Source organism: Jaculus jaculus, chromosome X (assembly GCF_020740685.1).
Source record: "Jaculus jaculus isolate mJacJac1 chromosome X, mJacJac1.mat.Y.cur, whole genome shotgun sequence".
In the NCBI taxonomy this organism is placed as follows: Eukaryota; Metazoa; Chordata; class Mammalia; order Rodentia; family Dipodidae; genus Jaculus; species Jaculus jaculus.
The window spans coordinates 95,599,075-95,621,921 of NC_059125.1; the positions used below are offsets into that span (position 1 = coordinate 95,599,075).

Below are 22,847 nucleotides of genomic sequence, written 5' to 3' on the forward strand. Positions count from 1 at the left end.
TCTGCACGTACCATCCTTTGTATGCTGACCTTGGGGAGCAAAGACTTCCTTCAGCATTCTCTTTATAGGTCTTTCCCTTTCAAAAGAATTTACATTATTACTAGCATAATGCTTCAGTGGGTTGGGTCTTACCTTTGGGGCAGTTTTCTTAATGTCCCAGTGCAGAGAAGATTTACTTATAATTGTGGTAATTTCCGTAATGATTATAGCACGGGAGTGACTTTGGTCTCTTGGCTTGGAACCTTAAATTTTTTTATACTTATTTCTGCACAACATGTCATATTTTTCTGTTCTATAGTTTGCTCTTTCTCCTTATAGATCTGAATTTGGGCAGATAAAAGAAACCATACTATACATTCAATGTTGTTTTGTTTTGAAATTTCCTATGCCAAATGCATTACTCCTTTATCTTTAAATTTAATTTATTTTCAGTTCTCAGGACACTGGCAGAATTCTGTCCATTTCTTTTCCAGGAATTATTACCTGTTTCATTTATAGGAACTGCCTCTAGCTAGGCTCCCTATAAAGTCCTTCTTATTTTCTGAAATACCATGAGCCCTGGATTCACAGTCCACATCTCTTTCTGTCCTCTAGTCTTTAAAACTCCCATTATATGGCTCATTAAGCTCTTAATTCAGCATTATAAAGCTTCTCTAGTCCAAGGGTCTAAATCATTCCACATTTCTCTTGCAAATGCATTCAACAAACTAAGAACCACATGGTCATGTTTATTATAACAATAGTCCCACTTCTCATTATTAATTTTAGTTATTACTTTCTTGTTACTGGCACAAAGCACCCCACAGAATCAGCTTAAGGAAGGAAAGGATTTATTTTTAGCTTACAATTTTAAGTGAAAGCCCATCATGGAGGAGAAAGCATAGCAGTACCAGGAAACCAGTGTCAAACTGCCACATAAGCAGGGAGGATATAGCAAGAATGATGAAGGTGGCTTTTTCAGCTTTCTCCTTTTTATACAGTCCAGGTACCCAGCCCATGGGATTGTTTTGCTCAAGGGTAGGGTGGATCTTCCCACTTGAACTAATCTAATTTAGAAAATCTTTCATGTACATGTCCAGAGATTTATTTTCATGGTTATTGGTGATTCTAAACCCTGTCAGTTTGACAACAAGAGATTAATTACCATAATATGCAGGGGAAGTGGATATTGCAAGCTGTCACTAGAAACACATATATAGCACCATGAAAGGTTCATGACAAGTTTTTGATGGAGTCCCTCATATTAGGGCACATACAATGAATGATCAAGTTTAGGATATTTTAGTGTTGTATTATGACAGCCAATTAAATTCCCTACCTTTTCTGGCTTTTACAATGTTGTAACAACAGCAGAAGAGAAGAAGTGAAACCCCAATTGTGGTAAATGGGCATGTGTGTAGATACATCTCCAAGTCATTAAATAGTGAATTGGTGAAAGGATCAGAAGCATCTTTGAAAATTTTGTTGGGACTTTGTGAGCAGAATATAATGGTGAAGAGTACTACACTGAAATTGGGCTACTTGATCTGAGTATGAATTATGAGATCCTCAAGCAGTGGAGGTCAGGTGACAGGGTTTAAAATCTGAGACAAGGTGAATGCCACTACAATAACATGCCATAAGAATTAAATGCTAATTAGAAGAGCTTTGCCCCACTTGGATCAATGGTGATACTAATCAGACCTTTCTTAATAACAAAATAAGTGGATAAGATATTACGTGCTGTCTTATTTATTAAGTAAGAAAAAAAGTAATTTGCTGTAGTCTAGAGTTTCTTTGGCCATGTTTCTCTATGTCATATCCAAATGAGGCTAAGGCAGGATACATTGAAGAAGCATGTCGCTATATGTGTATACTCTGAACCTTCCATGAAACTTTTTCTAGTAGTACTTGTTGACATTTTTCAGAGTGGTTATGCAGTAAGACTATAGAAATGTTAAGACCTTTTAGATGCTATTATCTAAAAGTTTCTGTAATGTTATTAAACTCTGTATGCCCAAATGGTCCCTTATTCAATAAACCCTTTAGAGGGACTTATGGAAATAAGGTAATAATGAAACAAATGTTTTACCTTAGTATATTAGCTCTTGGGCTAGAGAGATGGCTTAAAGGTTAAGGGCTTGTCTGCAAAGCCCAAGGAACAATGTTTTACTCTCCAGATCCCATATTAGACTCTCCAGATCCCATGTTAGCCAGATGCACAAACGTGAAGCAAGGACAAGGTCTCACATGTCCTTAAGGTGGAGCAAGCATCTGGAGTCAAATTTCAGTGGCTGAGGCCTTGGTGCACCAATTCTCTCTCTCTGTCTCTCTCTCTCTCTCTGTCTCTGGAATAAATAAAATAAAATTAAAAAAAAATACATTTAAGCTCTCCTCCCTGTTCCCTGGTTATGAATCTGTTCTTCTTTTTCAGAAGTTAGAAAGACTAAAGGAGATAAATTACCCCTCACACTTAAGCCAAGCCATAGCTGAATCCACAGAGGAACAGGGAGATGAGCAAGAGTGCTGCTTCCATGCTGTTCCTGATAATCGGTGCCAGGGTGTAGGAGACAAACCCTGAGGATACACATCTACTAAAGCAGAGATCCAGAGGTTCCTAAGAGTTCATGACTGAAGTAGACTTAAAACTCACCCACCACTGCTCAGGGCATTTTGCAGAAGAGGGGGTGGAAAGATTGTAAGAGCCGCAGGTTGCGGACATCATAGCCAGAGGCATTCTATCCCCCCACAGTAACTGACTACTGCTCCCACCATGCATAAACTACAACCCCATTGGGAATACCTGTATCCCTACTGAGGAGTGTCCTCCGTGGAATGGGGGCAGGGATGAGGGAAAAGAGGGTACCAACACATTATGTATCCATATGGACCGTCTCGTTAATAATAAACATAAAAAAAACAAACAAACAAGGGCTGGAGAGATGGCTTAGCAGTAGAGGCCTGCTAAGCCAAAGGACCCAAGTTATATTCCTCAGGACCCACCTAAGCCAGATGTACAAGGTAGTGCATGTGTCAAGTTCATTTGCAGTGGCTGGAGGCCCTGGTGTGTTCTCTTTCTTTCTCTCTCTCTCTGCCTTTCTTTCTTTCTCTATCAAATAACAAATAAATATAAAAAAATAAAAAGCAGACTAGTAGTTGGGTGGTGGCACAGGGTACAGGACATTCAGTGTGCTACCAGCAGCTGCAAAGGCACCCCCACTCTCACAGACCCTGTGCTGGTGCAGACACCCTCCTTGCCTGCCTTGCTGTTCCTCCCTTCACTCGCACCATGGCTGATCAGCTGACAGAAGAATAGATTGCTGAATTCAAGGAAACTTTCTCCCTATTTGATAAAGATGGTAATGGCACCATCACAACACAGGAACTTGGGTGGTAAAATTCTTATGAAGGGTTATCTTTGTATTTACCATGGCATCTGGTTCTGTGTCTATCACATGCATGTGCATAATCAATGTTTTCTTTCAGCATAGATAGTTTACTAAAATAGTACAAAAAAAGAGATCAGCCACCCATATCTGTCCTACTCTGTGAAATTAGGCAGTTTACTTAGCTCCTTTAACCTACAATAAATATTTTCCAAATGAAAAATAAATCAGCTTTTGGACTAAGGAAGAACCCAAGCAGCTGACAATGGAATACCAAGTAACTATATACATCCTGAGCAGCTTATCATGAATAGAGTCATCAAACAATAAGAGTAGGTTTGTACCACAGCATTACACTTTAGTATGAGAATTACATGTAGATAACTGAACATAATAATGATAATCAGGTACAAGAAAATAGTACAAGTAGGAGGTTCAAACTCTCAGAGTTGCATTCAGCTTCACGTTGCTGGCAGAAGACACACAAATAAGAGAAGTTTGTGGGAGGAAAGGGTTTATTTTGACTTACAGACTTGAGGGAATGCTTCATGATTGCAAGCGAAACAATGGCATGAGCGGAGGGTAGGATGACCTCCTGGCTAACATCAAGTGAACAACAGCAGCAGGAGAGTATGCCAAATACTAGCAAGGAGAAGCTGGCTAACACCCATAAGCCCGTACCTAATCCACTGCTTCCAGGAGGCTTCAATTCCTAAATTGCCACTAGCTGGGGAGCTAGTATTTAGAACGCATCAGTTTATGGAGAACAGCTGAATCAAAACATCATACTCAGGGAAACTTGTACTACTTGCCTACCTCTATCAACCCACAATTGTAATCTAATGGAATATTCCTTTTACTAGAGAATAGAGAAAAAGAATATTTTGGATGTGCCTGACATTGTGGAACCTCCTTCAAGAAGAAATTGAGGAGGACTTGAAATGATGGAAAGACCTCCCATGCTCCTGGATAGGCAGAATTAACATTGTGAAGATGACAATCCTACCAAAGGCAATATGTAGATTTAACGCAATTCCAATTAAAATCCCTACAGTGTTCTTCACAGACATAGAAAAAATGATCTCAAATTTCATATGGAAAGGCAGAAGGCCTCGCATATCCAAACATATCCTCGGCAAAAGAAATACCTCTGGTGGCATCACCATACCCGATATAAAGTTATACTACAAAGCCATAGTAATAAAAACAGCATGGTACTGGCATAAAAACAGGAGTATAGACCAATGGAATAGACTTGAGGACCCGGATTTTGGGCCAAGCAACTATAGCTACTTGATATTCGACAAAGGCCCAAACAATATAGACTGGAAAGAAGATAGCATCTTCAACAAATGGTGCTGGACAAACTGGATAACCACATGCAGGAAACTAAAACTTGATCCACACATTTCACCATGCACAACACTCAAATCCAAATGGATCAAAGACCTCAACATAAGACCAGAAACTCGAAAACTACTGGAAGAAAATTTAGGAAGTACCTTCCATGATATAGGAATGGAAAAAGACTTCCTGAATAAAACCCCAGTGGCTCAAGTTCTTAAACAGTCACTCAACCATTGGGATCATATGAAGCTGAAGAGTTTCTTTACAGACAAGCATATAATAAGCAAAGCCAATAGAATACCCACAGAATGGGAGAAAATATTTGCAGGTTATCCAACTGATAGAGGCCTTATCTCTAGAATTTACAAAGAACTCAAAAGTCTAAACAATAAGAAGACAAATACCCCACTCACAAAATGGGGCACAGAGTTAAACAGGCAATTCACAGAGGAAGAGATACAAATGGCAAACACACACCTAAGAAAATGTTCATCATCCCTAATCATCAGAGAAATGTAAATTAAAACAACTATGAGATTCCACCTTACCCCAATAAGGATGGCCAACATCAAAAGGTCAAATGAAAATAAATGCTGGCGAGGATGCGGAGAAGCAGGGACACTCATTCACTGTTGGTGGGAATGCAGGATGGTACAACCACTTTGGAAAGCAATATGGAGACTCCTGAAAAAGCTGACTATAGAAATACCAACAGACCCAGTTATACCATTACTGGGCATGTACCCTAAAACCTTCAAACCAAAAGCCAGAGAGATTTGCTCAACCATGTTTGTAGCAGCTCAATTTGTAATAGCTAAAAGCTGGAATCAACCCAGATGTCCATCATTAGAAGAATGGATAACAAAGACGTGGTATATCTACACAATGGAATTCTATACAGCAGTAAGAAAAAATGACATAAAGAAATTTGAGGAAAAATGGTTGAACCTGGAACAGATCATTCTCAGCGAACTTACCCAATCACAGAAAAAAAATCGACACATAGTCTCACTCATCTGCAACACCTAAACTGAATCTGCCCAAGATGCCTTACATACCCAGCAAGCACCTCATGGACTAGACAATAAGATGGATGGGAGGGCAGGGAGGTAATCAAAGGGTGGAAAACAGTAATCCGGACCCAAACGGCAATGGTACCATAAAATTCTACTTCCTAAAAGACAGACCAAATGGCTGAACCTTCACTAGACCCTTACAGGAAACACCTGAACCACAAGACACTGGAGAGGGTAGGATCAAGACTGACCTAAATCTCCTACATCTTCCCTCCATCCCTCTCCCCCTCTCCCCTCTATCTCTCTCCTCTCTAACTCTTGTATATTAGTTATCTTTTTCCTCAATTTCTTAATGGACACTGACCTGTAACCCCCACTTCCAGCTTGGGCCTACCATCCACAATGAGCTTTTGATCAGAGAAACCTACAAGGTTTCCCAAAACAATGACAGACTTCTGTCAGAGTACTTGATGACCTACCAAAGGCCAGTGATAAGACCCTATTACTGAAGACTCCATACGCAGCTGACACGTAAAATGGAATGACATGGCTGGAAGCCAGGAGAGAGTCAGTCCCCAGACAGTCAGCGTGTCTAGTGCCAGAAGGCGCTACATAGGCGACTGGGGGATATGACCAAGATCTGTCCAAGCAACACACTGTTTAACCTAATTAGCAACAAATAACCGGATGTGATGCCCACACAAGTGCAATAGTGGTACACAGCCATGGTGAGGAATCAATTGCTCTTCATTTGGCTAACTGATCCACTCAGTGGTACTAGACCCTTAGCTGGAGCTGGGAAACAAGTCAGAACCATACCCAAACACAAGCCCACTCTACAATATCAAGCTACCATCAATCACGGGGTATAAGAGGGCCTACACCTATCAAACTGTATATCAAAAAAGTAAGTGTTATCTCAATTTTCTGGGTGCTAACTTACTCGCCGTTGGAGAATCTGCTTCTCTTTTCCAGATAGATGCAGATCCTAAGAAGAGAGCTGCCCCAACATACCTCAAAAGAGGCCCAACTGAAACTAAGGACAACTGGCGAAATTAGCAAGGGTGATGTTTTCCTGTGAACTGGATACCAGCACAAAGGGGAAGGAGATCAACGCAGAGAAAAACCAACTCCTACCAAATCAGAGAGCCAAAGCCTCAGAGGCCCCCAACACCTCAGCACTGAAGCAGACCAAAAATGAACCCAACATGGCTCAGGGAAATCTTGTGGAAGAGGGGGCGGAAAGAATGTCAGAGTTACATGTTGGGTCATGATTTGCAGAGACATTTATCATACTAATAACTGGGGGCTAACTCTACAATGCACGACCCATTTTCATTAACAAGGAGGGTCTAATGGGAGGGGGTAGATCACAGATGAGCCTAAATAATGGTACCAAACTGCCTGTATTCACTGAAATGAAAACTAATAAATTAAATTAAAAAAAAAGAAGACAAATGTTTCACAATTTCAGGTGACAATAAAACTAAAAGTCAGTGGCAAAGGGAAACTTTTCCCTATGGCCAGAAATTTAGATGACAGTTCTCATTTTCTTGGAATGCAAAAAGAGATACCCCAGTAGAAGAGCAATGATGAATGGGTTGTTTGTTTCTCAGGGAAAGAATAAATATGGAAAATTAAGAAGGCTATTGGGAGAAATACATGTGTAGATTGATCACAAGGTGGACAGAGTACTACTTAAATGTTGAACAGATGGCATCTATTTTAGAAGAAGTTCTTAATTATTATTGCAAGTTATGCTTCCAGGAATGGTAGATGAGCTTGTTTCATAGTAAATCGGCCTACAAAGGACTCCTTTAAAAATTGGACAACACATGAGAAGAATGATATGTCATGGAAAATATCATAATCAGCTGAAAAATATTTGTATCTTTTCACATCTGTACTCTCCCTTCCCTTTGTTTTCAAATGAGAGTTTTATCTCAGTGGGACACATCCAGTTTGACACTGTGCATTCTAACTTTGCATCTCTTCAGGAATCTCAAGAGTCCATTGACAGTGTGTTGGGCAGTGAGAATCCATAGTCCTTTTGGCCAAACAGAAAGATATATCTCAGGGACTATTCTACAGTGCTCCTCAACTTCCAAATTAGCCAGCTTGGAGCTCCAAGTTGACTAAATTATAATCAAATGGATCCATTCTGTGCAGCAGCTTTTGAACAAGAGTGAAATTCTCTACAGTTCAGTCATGTAACCTCACCACTCACACTTATTTCAGTTTTGATTTACTGAAAAGTGGCTGTTGACTAAAATGAAAACAGAAGTTCACTTCAAAAATGAGCATAATAATGCATTTTCATCTTTCTTATACATGCATACTTGCTGTTACAAGCTTTAGTACCACTTCTGATCCAATTAAGATAATTCATCCATTTACTTACTAACAGCCTCAGTGATCTTAGAACCATTAACATTATAGCAATAAAATGCAGTAAAAAGGCATTGTTGTTTATTGTAATTTTAATGGACTTTAATTGGACTTGAACTGGAGAATTGGAGTTGAGTTTTGTGTTCTTATACAGATGCTGAAAGAGAAGAGAAAGCAGCTCAATACAATTTACCTCAGGATAATGTAAAAACACCTTTGTAGTGAGTTGAAAACCCTGTTTAAAACTGGAAACTGAAGATTGTTATACACATAGGAGGTGTTTGTAAAATGGGACGTTGAAGCCAAGATAAAGAGTCTCTTGTGTTTCAAATAAAGCGGTGTTTGCAGAAATGAAAAGCTAATTAATTCACATGGTAGCAGCCATGAAACCACTACTGACATAGTTTCACATTAGATAGCCCTTTAAAATATAGTCAGTCTTTGAGAAAGTGATGAATGAAGTACTATGGGAAAGCTAGTATGAGGACTATTTTTTTTGTGACAGTCATTTTTCAGTTGCTGAATAATACTCCACTGTCTAAAGGTACTACTATTTATTTAGCTACTAACCTACTAAAGTACATCTCAGTTGCTTCTAAATTAAGATCACTATGAAAAGCTGTTGTAACAATCATGTATGCATATTTGTGTGTTTATGAGATTTTGACACATGTGGGTAAATCCCAAGGAGAGCAGTTGATTGATCACATGGTAAATAGGTATTTACTCTCATTTAACCAAAAAAATAAAAAATAAAAAAAAACCTGTCAAACTGTCCTTCACAGTAGCAAAAGAACTCTGGATACCACCAGCCCTGTGCCAATGAACATACAGTTCTTGTCCCACATCCTCACCACTGTTTTGTGCCAGTGTTCTGGCTTCTGGCATTCTAGTGAGGGAATGGATGTTGTTATGCTTTTATTTATTTATTTATTTATTTTTGGTTATGTACATAGTTTATACAGTCATGTTGATATGACCGTTAGCCTCCTCTCTGTTTTCCCCCCTCCACAGGGTTCTGCCTTGTTGGGGAATATGGGTCATGTATTTTGGGGTTATCCATCAGTTATGGGTAAGAGGCAATGTCTCTGTGCATAATGGCCCAATGTGTGGTTCTAACATTCTTCCTGGCCCCTTTTCCACTAATTTCCGCGACCAATGCTGGGTTCATTTTCATTCTGCTTCAGTGATAAGGTGTTGGGAGTCTCTGTCTCTATATATTTGGTTTGACAGGAGTCAAGTGTTCTCTGCATCTATCTCTTTCCCCCTTGTGCTGTTACCAGGTTCACAAAGAAAGCAGCACTCTTGCTTATTTCCCCAGTTATTTTTAGTTTCAGTTGGTGCCCTTTTGAAGTGTGATGAGGTAGTTCTTTCCTTTTGATATGTGTCTATCTGAAAAAGAGAAGGAGATTCTTCAACAGAGAGTGCAGTTAGCGCCAGATAAATGGGATAAACATTGTTTTTTTTAAGAGATAATTTAATAGGTATAGGCCCTCTTGTAGCCCATGATTGGTGGGAGCTTGATAATGGAGAAAAGGTTCATTTTTTTATTTTTTTAATTTTTGGAAAGGGGGGAATTGGTATATTTGTATTTGTTTTTATGGAAGCTGTCAATAAAAAGGTTTTAAATTTAAAAAAAAAAAGTTGGACAAAAATCTGTTTTAAATATTGGAAAGAGGATAATGTCATTTTATGTAATCAAAACCTTTAAAACAATCTTATAGAGGACAACAGTATACTTAACATAACATTTTTACTTTGTCATTATATTTTTATAGAAACATTAGAGACATTAGTTTGAAAACTGAGCAGAGCTTTCACCAGACTCAAGACATTGGGACACAAATTGAAATTCAAGTTCCAAAGGAATAGGGGTCCTAGTATACATTCTGAATTTCTTTTGTGACCAGGAAAGGCTATGTTTCTGTTACAAAAGTAAATGGGGACTGCATATATGTACTCACCATCTAAAACCTAGCTCTAAATAAGATCAGTCCCAGATTAAGTTAAGAAGATTTGCTTCTGTCACAAATGTATACTCAATATCTATAGTGTAAGGAACTAAACTCTTCCAGCATGAATGAGCTACTCCTGCAGAATGTCACCTCCAAGCCCAGGCCTCCCACCCTGCCAAGCATACTTTTTTCTTTTGTAAATCTGTGTTCTTGTGGGTGATTATATAGCATAGATTCTTCAGTTGGTTGGATCATTTTGCATGGCTTATCTTCCTGGGACTGAGAAGTTCCATGAGAGAGAGAAAGAGCATGGGCATGCCAGGGCCTCCTGCCGCTATAAACAAACCTCAGTTGCATGTGTCACTTTGTGCACCTGGCTTTAGAACCTGGCCTATCAGGTTTTAAAAGCAAGCATCTTCACTGCTGAGCCACCTCTCCAGCCCTGAGTATGCATTCCTTATTAATTACACCTTTGAAGAAATAAACACACATACGTATACAATAAATTGATTCTCCACAAAGGTGTTAAAATATACAGTAGAGAAAAGACAGACTCCTTAAAAACTGGTACTGGGGAAAATCAACATCTGCACATAGCAGATTGAAACTAGACAAAACTATTTATTTTTGACTATGTGCTACAACAGTTCCTGACTAGCCTACAAAGCCCATGAACCCCCAATGCTTTTGAGTCTGTATGCAAATCCTAGTAGACAATTTATTTGCCCAAGACTATATATTAAAAAGTGACAGTTGAATGTGGTGGTGCACGCCTTTAATCCCAGCATTTGGGATGCAGAGGTAGGGGGATCGCCAAGAATTTGAGGTCTCCCTGAGACGACATAGTGAATTCCAGCTTAGCCTGGGCTAGAGAGAGACCCTATCTTGAAGAACTAAACAAAAAAAGTGGATAAACTTGGAGAATAATTTGTGGCTCCTGACTTGTTCATTATCTATACTTTTGTTGAGTATTTAATATTTGTCTGATATATGCAATAGATGCAAGTATGGGAGGATGGTCTATGCTTTATGATACAAAGTGTCCATTGCAGTCCTTCTCTGGATTTTTAATCACAATTCATATTTAGAAATAAAGTTTTCATCATCACTCATGGTGCACATACATGCATACATAGCTAACTACAGCACATATCTCACAAAAATAATACTCACCCTAACTATTTGCAATGCAGTTTTGTGATTTGATATTTCCTATTTGGTTTGGTTTACTCTATTTTTTGTTGTTGTTGTTGTTGAGGAAGTGTCTCACTCTGGCTCAGGCTGGCCTGGAATAAACTATGTAGTCTCAGTGTGGCCTCAAACTCATGGTGATCCTCTTACCTCTGCCTTCTGATTAAGGGTGTGCACTACCCCGCCCAGCTGTTTTACTCTATTGTATCGTGCGTGTGTGTGTGTGTGTGTGTGTGTGTGTGTGTGTATGTATTTTGAAGTGTCTGTAGATCCATTTCCTTAGGTATATCCCACCTTTATTTGAGACAGGGACTCTCAATGGCATGGAACATGTGAGTTAGATTGGCTGTGCAGTGATCTCTCATGATGTGCCTGTCTCCATCTCCACAGGGCTAGGATTACAAACACATGACACCATCCCAGATTTTTATGTGGAATCTAAGGCTTAAATTCAAGCCCACATGTTTGCAAGGCAAACACTTTACTGACTGAGCTATCTCCTCAGTCCCTATACTCTATTCAATTTAAAGTATTTTTTAAAAAAATATTTTATTTAATTGAGATAGAAACAGAGAGGGAGAAAGAAGGAGAGAGAGATGGGTGGAGTAGAAAATGGGCATGTCGGGGCCTCTATCCTTGCAAATGCACTCCAGACAGATGTGCACCTTGTGCATCTGACTTATGTGGGTCCTGGGGAATCAAATCTGGGTTCTTTGTCTTTGTAGGCAAGTGTCTTAACTCCATCCCTCTATTTAATTAAAAGCTTTTCAGATCTCAACCCATTGAACTGATACCAGGATCTATTTTATATGGGAAAGGTCATTTGCATTTTGACCAAAAGCGATCTATGTAATATTGGTAATGTATTCCTTAGTGCATATATTTATATCTTCAAGAACATATTTTGCATAAATGTGGAAGTGAGAAAACTAAAGATTCTATCCTATGCAAGTTTTTCTGAAACTTCAGTGTGGGTAGCAATTCCTGTAAGAACTTGTTAAAATGAAGTTTCAGAATCAGTAGATCTGAGATAGAGCCTGAGATTCTTACTCTGTTTCTGCTTTGCTCTCAGGTGATACTAATGCACTGACACCTGAACTTACATGCTCACTGCTGAGGATTCATAATGAAAAGGTATTAATGGGTCTGTTGAACTGGTAGGTGAGGCACTATAAGTTTCTTGAAAGGAAGCTCAACCTAGAAACTTTAGACAAAACAGCTACTATCATGATTATATTTTTCTCGATGTAGCCTGTAATACTTGAATTTGATGAAGATAATATTTATGTTTATAAAAACCCATAAACAAAAACCTATATAAATGATAATTTTCTTTGAAAAGAGTCTAGGAAATATTTGTGAGGGCCCCAGTAGCACTAGGACAGTACCCATGGACAACTAATGATAGTACTTAAAAGGGGGAAGGCTTTATGCTCTTCCATAGGTAATTAGAGTGGGTGAACATTTTTGACTTAGAACTGACTTGAGAGAAAAGGGTTATTACCCCTTAAAACTTCTATCAGTAGGGTATTGAGTTCAGGAAAAAACGCACAATGGCCAGAAGAAAACAATATGCAGGAGATAATGATATGTATTTCTCAGCTGTCTGGACTTAGATGAGACCTATCTTATGCCTTCACCAAGTGTCTGATTCCATCTGCATTCCAGCTACTGCATGGGATTGATTTAGGATTATTGCTCCCTTCATGCTTGATGAAGGGCTGGGCCACAGCACACTTCACATATGTAGTATGCATTCTGATCCACGTGGAACCACTATGAAGCAAGTATTACTCTTATTTCAGGATAATAAGACTGACCCTTCTAGCAATGAATCTGTTATAAGTGGCAGATTAATTCCTCTAGCTATTCAACCTAACGGTAATGTGAATTTTACCCATTTTATGTTCTAGCAGCAGGGATTTTTTTTTACACATCATTACCTTTCTTTCTTCTTGTTTCTGTTTTTTTTTTTTGTTGTTGTTGTTTGTTTTTTGTTTTTCGAGGTAAGGTCTCACACTAGCTCAGGCTGACCTGGAATTCACTATGTCGTCTCAGGGTGGCCTCAAACTCATGGCAATCCTCCTACCTCTTCCTCTGCTGGGATTAAAGGCGTGCACCACCATGCCTGACTCCATCATTACCTTTCTAAGCTCGCTATAGTCCCCCTTTGTATCATGTAGGATTGTCAAATATCAGTTTTTAAAATATTTTTAGTGGCAAACTTAGTCCATGGTCTTTAGGGAAAAGTGGAGCCAAGTGAATAAAGGACATCAAAATCAAAAAGCACACACATGAAGGAGCCATAGTATGACAAACCCAGGAGGAGGGATAGTTTCCAATGATCAGGTTTGATATCTATGAGTCCTATTCATGTTAGTAGAAAAACACTAGTAGCTTTCTATGGGCACAGATGCATAATGTAATCACATTTACATTTTTACAAAATTGGGCTGATACTGTATCTGTGGTTCTGCAAACCGTTTTCTTTATTGTTTTCTACAATGTACCATGAACATCTTTTCCATGCACATGGGTGAAAGTCCTGTACTAAAAGACAGAGAGCACTGGAGTTGGGTCAAAAGGCTGCTGGTAAGGACAGTGACACCTAAAGCAGAGTATCAGCTGAAGGTTAAAGCACAGGGCCTGGCAAGTATCTACCAGGGAAAGCAGGGCCAGCAACATTCTCCTCGCCAGAGAAGTCAGCATGGAAGGCCAAAGGCTTAAAGGTATGGTATATCGTGTAATCCCCTTGGACCCCTCCCTCCGCCCCGGACTCCTCGGACACCCCTTTGGCCCCTGGGGGCGAACGCATCCTGGGCCTCTCTCTGCATCCAGTGAAAACCTCCCATTTTCTGCTTTTTCCTGAGCTCCTCCTGAGCCCTTGACACATCTGCACAATCTCTCACCACCTCCTCACTGCTCAAGTGCCTGTCCTGTGAGTCCTCCTGAGAGTCCTTGGGGGAATCATCTGTCCCCCTGTCCGTTTTTCGTTTTGCTTTCCGGGGCACGTAATCTTCAGCAGGGCGCTTTTCGGCTGCCCTGGGCTCACTGGCTGGCTTGGCCTGGGACTCGGGCTTCCCCTCCCCTGGGGGCTTGCCCTCCCCTCCCGACTTCCCCCGACTGTCTGGCTCGCCCTGGTCCTTTGCTTGGCCCTGCTCGTCTGGCTCTCCCTCAGCCTCAGGCTTTCCCTGGCGCGCCGGCTTCCCTTCCTTATCCGCCTTCTTGTCTTCCTCCTCCGACTTTCCTTCATCTTCAGGCTCCACCTCATCTTCTGGCTTTCCCTCCTTTTCCAGTTTTCCTTCGTTTTCACTGAGGTGTTCTTCCATGTTGAGACTTCCCTCCTGTTCCTGTCCTGGGAGTCAAGGTGGGGGAACAGGAGACAAAGAGTAAACATGAGAGACTGAAACCCGCAGGGCTGCATCGCGGGTTCACCCGCCTTTGAACTTCGCGTTTGTGTGTTTGTTTGGCCAGGGGTCTCCTGAACTGCCCCGGCTTGGGGCGCCTTCTGTCTACCCCTTCCCCGCAGTGCCCCTCTCAGGTGAGAGCGCCGTGCCCTAACAGGCCTTGCCACCTCCACCGAGCTCCTTCAGGGTGGCAAGCCCTGACACCACATGGGGGAGGGGGGCTGTGCTACCAGCGGGAGCCCAAAGTTGTGCCAGGGTATCTGTCCACGCTGCTGCCGTCTACTGACCTGCAGGGAGGGATTCGGGGCAGCTTGCGCCTCCTTCTCAGTCCTCGCAGCACGCTGGGGAGAGCGGGCAAACCTGCAGGCAGGGCAGAGGGGCAGGAGCTGCGCACTCACTGGACGCGCAGGCACTGGGAACCTGTCCCGCATCGGGGCCCTGTCACCCAACCTTTCCTCTGCTGCCCCCCTCCCCCGCACCCCAGCCGCCATTTCTCTTCAAGCCTTGGACAACAAACCAGGATGCTTTCCGAACTACGTCTGGGTCCGTACTCCTCCCTCCTTCTCCGGTGCCAGTCTGCCCCACCCCCATCAATGCGTTTCACCGCAGCACCGCACCCCCCTCCAATTGCCTTCTATAAAACGGTTGAAGAGATGGAGGGATAGAGTAGGGAGCAGGATTTTAGTGGGATCTTTCTTCCCACCCTTCTCCCCATCTCGCCTGCCCCCGCCTGCTCCGCTCCCCTTACTCATCAGTCTCCCAGATCCTTCCCCTCCTCTCTCAAAGCTGCTGGTTCCAGATGCCATCCACCTCCACCCTGCCCAAGTCTGCAGCGGGGGCCCGCCTTCGCGCACTGACCTGAGGAGACCCGGGACAGGCCTGTGCCTCCTCGGGCTTACAGTAACCAGGATGAATCAAGGAGCAGGTACTGCGCGGGTGCAAGGTCCAGGAAGCGACCACAAGGCTGGCAGGCGCGGGGGCTGGTGCCCACGTGGGTGCCAAGCCAGTCACGTGAGCCAAGCGTCGCCCTAGCTAATCCCCCCTACACACTCTCCTTCCCACCCCTCATCTTGGAGGAACAGAGAAGCTACCGACTGTAGGGGGAATGAGGAAAAAGGAGAGCGGCAACAACAAGAAAAGGAGGAGGGAGAGGTCTCCTGACCCTAAATATTTTAACTGGCACAGCTCAGCATCCTCTTAAAGAATCGTCTTAGATGTGAATTCTTACCAGGTGTGGCAGGTCAGTCAGAGAGGATACCTGGCGTTGTTAATCACAGTCAGCTCCCAAACCCCACTTTTGAAAATAGTTGTGCCTAACTAGAGCGCCTGGGGATAGAGCCTGCCAGGAGGCTGAGCTGCCACTAGATGGGAAATGTTCTCAGGGAATATGTCTTCAGCTTCCTAGTGCCTCAGTTTACATGATCACCCTTAGAGGATAACATGTGGATTCCAAATCTATATCTCCAGTTTATTTCTTCCCCTAATATCAAGCCTGCCTGGCTGTGTCTTGGCATTACTGCCTGCGTAACCCTTGGGGACTTCAAAGTCTATGTACCCTGTGGCAGTCAGGTTCACATTGCTGGTAGAAATCACCCAGCCAAGATCAGCTTGTGGGAGAAAAAGAGGTTTATTTTGGCTTGCAGGCTCGAGGGGGAGGCTCCATGATGACAGGGAAAACGATGGCACGAGCAGAGGGTGGACATAACACCCTGGCCAGCATAAGTTGGACAATAGCAACAGGAGAGTGTGCCAAACACTGGCAAGTGGAAACTTGCTATAATACCCATAAGCCCGCTCCCAACAATACACTGCCTCCAGGAGGCATTAATTCTTAATTCTTCATCAGCTGGGAACGTAGCATTCAGAATACCTAAGTATATGGGGGACACCTGAATCAAAACCCACATTCTGCCCCTGGCCCCCATAAACTGATAACCACACATGATGTACAACACAATGCATTCAGTTTATCTTTAAAATCCCCATAGTTTTTATCAATTCTAATGATGTTCAAACATACCCATAGTCCAAGGTCTTTTAACTGAGCCATAATAACAAAAAATCCCCCCAACCCATAATGGCACAGAATAAACACTCATTCATAATGCAAAAGATGGCACTGGGCACAGCAAAGAAATATTCAACCAATACAAGATTTGAATAGGGCAAACATCAAACTCCGTACTTCCAAGTCCAACAACTCTAGTCAGTGATGAGTCTCCAAGTCCAATAATTCTAACCAGCAACAAGTCTCTTGAGTTCCAATTCCACCTCTCCAGCAACTCACAGTCCTGGAAAACTTCATTGGAGCCAGCAGCTCTCTTTGGCAGCCATCTTGTAGTCCTGGCATCTTCACTGCAACCCATGTTCATTCTCATGGCTACATCTGGTCTCCATGCAGGCAACCAGCAAACCTGCTTCACACTGCCCATGGCCATTTCCAAAACACAAGACCTTGTTGCAATCTCAATGACCCTTTCTTTCCTGCATTTCTTATATTCCACAATACCAGGTAAGGTGCTAATTTGTTAATCTAGTGGGGAATAGAGGACTTGGAAGAATAGGACATCCCTTTAGCATTTAGGGCCCTTTGAAAGATTGCATTCTTTCTGTTTTCTCAATGCAGGTCAGCTGGCCCGAGCTCAATGATTGTAGTCTCTGATACAATTCCAGCTGAATGGGCAGCAGTTTTGGCCAAAAGATTTCTTCCTGTGCTGTATTCCTCTTTACACACTAGTCTGTTTCTACACTCTGCAACCCTGCACAAGTTGTCAAGACACAGACAAAACAGCAACCCTCTCACATAAACTGCTTCTAGCCAAGTCCAGCAAAGCTCCTTTTCACCCTCATAAACCAAACCTTACAGTCTACATTTCTTACTGCATTCATGTCTTTCAACTCTGACCTGAATAGCCCATCAAGCTGTACTTACAATACTGCAAGGTGTTTCTTAGGCCAAGGTTTCAAATCCTTCCACATTCAAGCTCCCAAAGGCCAAAGCCACACAGTCAGGTGTCCAGCAGGAACCCCACTCCTCAGTACCAGCATCACTGTTGTAGGCAGGTTCACATTGCTGGTAGAAATCACCCAACCAAGAGCAGCTTGTGGAAACAGGAGGTTTCTTTTGGATTATAGGCTAGAGGGAGGAAACTCCATGATGGCAGGGGAAATTGATGGCATGAGTAGAGGGTAGACATCACCCCCTGGTCAACATAAGTTGGACAATAGCAACAGGAGAGTGTGCCAAACACTGCCAAGGAGAAACTGGCTATAACACCTGTAAGCCTGCCCCCAACAATACACTGCCTCCAGGAGGCGTTAATTCCCAAATCTCCATCAGCTTTTAACCTAACATTCAGAACACCTAAGTTTATGAGGGAACCTGAATCAAACCACCACATACCCCAAAACTATTTTCACCAAATTTCTTGCCATCTCCTTTGGCCTCTCTCCGTACATGCAACTTACTCTCCAACACTTGACCTTTTTTCACTGAAGGAAAATGTCAGATAATATAAAATGCATTAAAATATATCTTTAATATGGACCTCATGTGCAGTTTTATTATAACTGTTAACATGATTGACTCCTGCTTGTTCTTCTTTCCTTTCTTACTCTTCCCTTTCACTATCCTTTTTTCCTTGTTTCACATTTGTGAAATTGTTATCTTAGCTCAAAGAATTGGAAAAAAATGCAACGTTGTAGTTGCTACAGCCAGTGTAGTGTTATATTTTGTGGTATTGGCAAAACAAATGTTATATGCCTTGTTATTATTTCTTGATATTTTCCTAGTTTGAAAGCCTCAATATTCTTAGATACACAAATTAGTGTCTTTCACTAGGTGTGAATAATATTCAGCTATGATTTAATTTCCCCGCCTTTTCTATTTCTCTTATCCATGTTGAATATCCATTACATGTATGTTAGCATGCTGGGTGGGGTCTGAGAGGTTATTTTCCCATTTTTATCTTCTACTCTGCAAACAGAATAAACTCAACTAATCTAAATCTCCAAGTTCAGTGATTCTTTCTTCCATCCCCTCAGTCCTGTTGTTGTTTTCCTCTAATGAATTTTCCATTTCAGTTGCACTTCTTGGCTTCAGAAACTTGTCTATGATTTCTCTTTTTTTTCTGTCTCTCTCCTAATATTCTATATTTTGTGATATATTATGTACTTTCCTCTTGTCCTTTATCCATGAGTCCCTTTATCTTATTTTATCATATTAAAGACAGTTGATTTAAAGATCTTTTTTTTTGGTTTAATACAAGGATTTTTAAAATAATTTCTTTTCTTTTTATGCTTTAAGGTAAATTTTTATTTTTATTTTATTTTTATTTTTTAATATATCATTGAATATTCTTTATTGGCTATTAATATATAATTTATTTTTTAGAAAGGATGGCCTCATCATACTTCTACTAGAATCTGCCTATGGTCTCTTCTTTGCTGATTCTCTGTTTGGCTCCAGTGTAGTCTGTCCTATGCATCTTGTTTGCTATGCTGAATCCTGGTCTAGCCAGTACCACATAGAATTCCATACTATCAACACTATTTATTTAGATGATATTTGATACCTAGATTAATATGATTCTGGCTCTCCAAACCAAAGTTTTCAGTATCTTAGCAGTTATTTTTTATTAACTCATGTTCTCACACATTCACATTTTTCTCAAGGATTTCTTCTGCCTTGGCACTGTGGACTTATCAATGAATGACACTCTTTTTATTTCTCCTGATGCCAGTGTACCTGACATTATCTACTTTTGGTAAACACAGAGGTCTGCTCTGTGAGCTCTACCACCCTGGATGCCTGTCTTCACTTTCCTTCACACAGATATTGAGGCAGAGATTGTAGACATGAAGTCCCTGCATAGGGTCCAACTTTTGCCATGATGGAGAACAGAAAGAGAGACTCTCTAGTCTCATTTTTAACTTCCAACATTATATTTTTATAGCTTTTTGAAACACAATTTCAAAGTATTTTTGTTACATATCACTTTAATGAGTTTAAAATCTTTTCAATACAAAGTAAATCAGTACAGACCCTTTAAAAATGTTTTCCTAAAAAATGAAAAATCTTAAGCCAGACATGGTAGCACATGCCTTTAATTACAGCACTCAGGAGGCAGAGGTAGGAGGATCACTGTGAGTTTGAGGCCACCCTGAGAATACAGAGTGAATTCCAGGTCAGCCTGGGCCAGAGTGAGACCCTACCTCTAAAAACAACAACAACAAAAATCTTTTTTTGGAAGAAAATGCTTAGCTTAAAAGATACATGGGTACATGGTCTATTCACTGTACTTGAGAAGTCCCTTGAACTTAAAACTTTGTTAACTAAGATGTGTAACTTCCTCCTGTAACAAGAAAGCTAATCTCGTAGTTGGAAAACATAGAAATATTTAGTATAGTCATCTGAGTGAACTTGAAATACAAGGTGTGATTTATTTGAACTGCATGGAGGAACCTAGAACCCAACTAGAGCCCTGTGACAGTGCAACTGTTGCTTAAGGACTTATCCAGAAGGACAGAAGTTGTATGGGAGTATGTTGAAGACTCACAGCAGCCATGAATTACTCAACATTAACAGTTTCTCAAAATGAGCCACATATATTGTGACCATAGATTCCCAAGGTTTAGGAAAGGGATTAGAAGCTTAGAGCAAGTACCTTGGCATGAACAATACAAACATGTTCACAAGCTTCTGAAAGTTAAAAGATATGATTTGCCATTCATATATGATGCCTGTGCACTAAGTACATTAGGTTCCAGGACAGTGGAACAACAAAACATCAACAAATAAACTCAAGCTGCTTAGTCTTCCACCATTATCTTGAGTATTAAACCCAAGCCATGTTTGGCCACTTGCAGGGATGTCTTTTCTTCTTTATTAGTGTAAATATTTGCTGCTTGGAGCACAGCACGTTTGCTTGTTCAACTCCTTCCTCATCACAAGCTAAGTGCAGAGGAGTGTTGCCCTCAGAATATTTGGTATTTGTGAGTGTTTTGGAGTACAGAAGATATGAATGTTCTTCAAATTACCTCGCCAACGCCTGGTGTATTGTCATAGCCTCATAATTGTCCTTAGCATGGGAATTAGCCCCATTTTCTAGTGGTATGATAGCAATCTCATGCTTGTCTTTTCAGAGCTGGATAAAGGAGGGGAGTGCAATCATTTTGAATACAAGCATTCATTTCAATACCTTTCCCCAGAAGGCCTTTCATAATCTCTTCCTAGCCAACAGGAGCAGTAATATGAAAAGGAGATGAACCTATATCATTTTAATCTTTCCTTGGCATTCCCATATTTTCTATATTTCCAGCTGAACATGGTTAGTGCAATGAAGTTCTACTATTCTTGTCAGTCCTACTTGCCAGGGATTTATTTTCCAGGATGCTCTTCATCAACTCTTCCAGCCTCCCACTGTAGGCCAGGTTGCAGACTATTAGGTTTCACACACCTTACCATTTTGCTTTCCTAGGATTTCCATTGAAGTCAAACACCCACTATTCTGATTTTTAAAATAAGTCTTTTATAAAATTTATTGTCTCAGATAAAACCAGTAGCAATGAAAGAGTCCCACACTTAAAATTCTGGGCTGTTTAGAAATGTACACATGTATTCTTCCACATATTGACTTTACTGAACATTTTTTTTTTTTACTAAAATCTTTTCAATAGACAGAATAAAAGTTTCTGGTATTAAATTCTCTAATGCTTCCTATTAATAAAATACTATCCAATAAAAATTATCAGATATTTTACTAAAATATGAGCAAATCAACCCTGGGTGTGGTGGTTCATGCCTTTACTCCCAGTACTTGGGAGGTAGAGGTAGGAGGATTGCCGTGAGTTTGAGGCCACCCTGAGATTACATAGTGAATTCCCGGTTAGCCTGAGTTATAGTGAGACCCTATCTCAAAAGACAAAAAATAAATAAATAAAATATGAGCAAATCATTTCTTATACAGCAGCTACACAAACTGAGATATTCATCAGCAGTTTATAAAAATGCAAGATTTTAATGGTATTAGTTTTTATTTGTGTGTCACAACCTTGAAAAATGACCTAAAATTATGTCAGTAATGAGTGAATTCATGTAATTGGAAAGGCATGGCTATTAGAAGTTCTTTTTTAAAATTACTACTATTATTATTATTAACAACATACTCCATATGGATTCATCATGTGTTGGCACCATCTTTCCCTTCAACCTTGCTCCCATGCCATTGGGAACATTCCTCAGTGGGGTCACAGGTATTCCCTATGGGATGGGTTATGCACTGTAGAAACAGGAGTCAGTTATTTTGGAGGAAAGGGAATGTCCCTGGCCATAATGTCTCAACCTATGGCTCTTAGAATCTTTCTACTGCCTCTTCAAAAAATTCCCTGAGCCATGGTGGGTGAGTTTTAAGTCTACTTCAGTGATGAGCTCTTAGGAGCCTTTGAATCTTTGCTTTGGTAAGAGTTGAGTATCCTCAGGGTCTGTTTCTACTGGAATAGTGATCATGTTATCCTCAAAACTTCAAGCTTTTACTGAAACCTCTTTGAACTGTCTCTTTACATGGATTTCTCAAGTCTTCAGTGTTTCACTTGACAAAGATTTTGCCTTGAGTTTCATAAGCAGAAGCTGACACCAAACTAAGTTCCTTCCTACCAATGTACTAAGTTATGGCTTACTTGTGTCTCTTGTCCTTCCCTAGCTATTTCAAGATCTGCTTCCACACATATAGATTCTTAGCTATCCTTGGTTCCCTCTGTCATTTTATGTCCATTTATTTACTTACTTAATTATTTATCTTTATTTCATTTACTTGTTTCCTTTCTGAAACAGAGCCTCTCCCTATACCCCAAGCTTAGAACTTACTATGTATCTTAGGCTGGCTTTGAATTTCCAGCAACCTTTTTGAATTTTTGAGACAGGATCTTGTTAGGATGGTTGGGAATACTCATAGTCCTCCCACCTGCTTCCACCTGAGTGCTAATATAACAGATAAGCCAATCTCCTCATAAATACTAGCTAAAAATTGATTTCCATGATTTTCTACATGTAGGTAGGATTCTATGCACAGTATTTAATCTCTCTGCAACTGACTTATTTTAGTAGTATCCTCCAGGGAAATCCATTTTGATACAAGTCATATTTCTTTTCATTCTTATTGATTATCTGTATTCTAATTT

The 22,847-nt window shown here is 40.7% G+C and overlaps 1 protein-coding gene and 1 pseudogene across 1 annotated transcript; both read right to left on the reverse strand.

Annotated features, from left to right (window-relative positions):
* Positions 1-13,728: 13,728 nt before the first annotated feature.
* On the reverse strand, positions 13,729-15,679 carry LOC123456672 (transcription elongation factor A protein-like 3). Its single transcript, XM_045140581.1, has 3 exons — positions 15,528-15,679; positions 14,957-15,029; positions 13,729-14,617 (listed from the first exon to the last, which is right to left on the reverse strand). The coding sequence occupies exon 3, from the start codon at positions 14,589-14,591 to the stop codon at positions 13,986-13,988; it is 606 nt and encodes a 201-aa protein (XP_044996516.1). The 5' UTR covers positions 14,592-14,617; positions 14,957-15,029; positions 15,528-15,679; the 3' UTR covers positions 13,729-13,985.
* Positions 15,680-20,480: 4,801 nt separating this feature from the next.
* LOC101605463 lies at positions 20,481-21,119 on the reverse strand (annotated as a pseudogene).
* Positions 21,120-22,847: the final 1,728 nt, after the last annotated feature.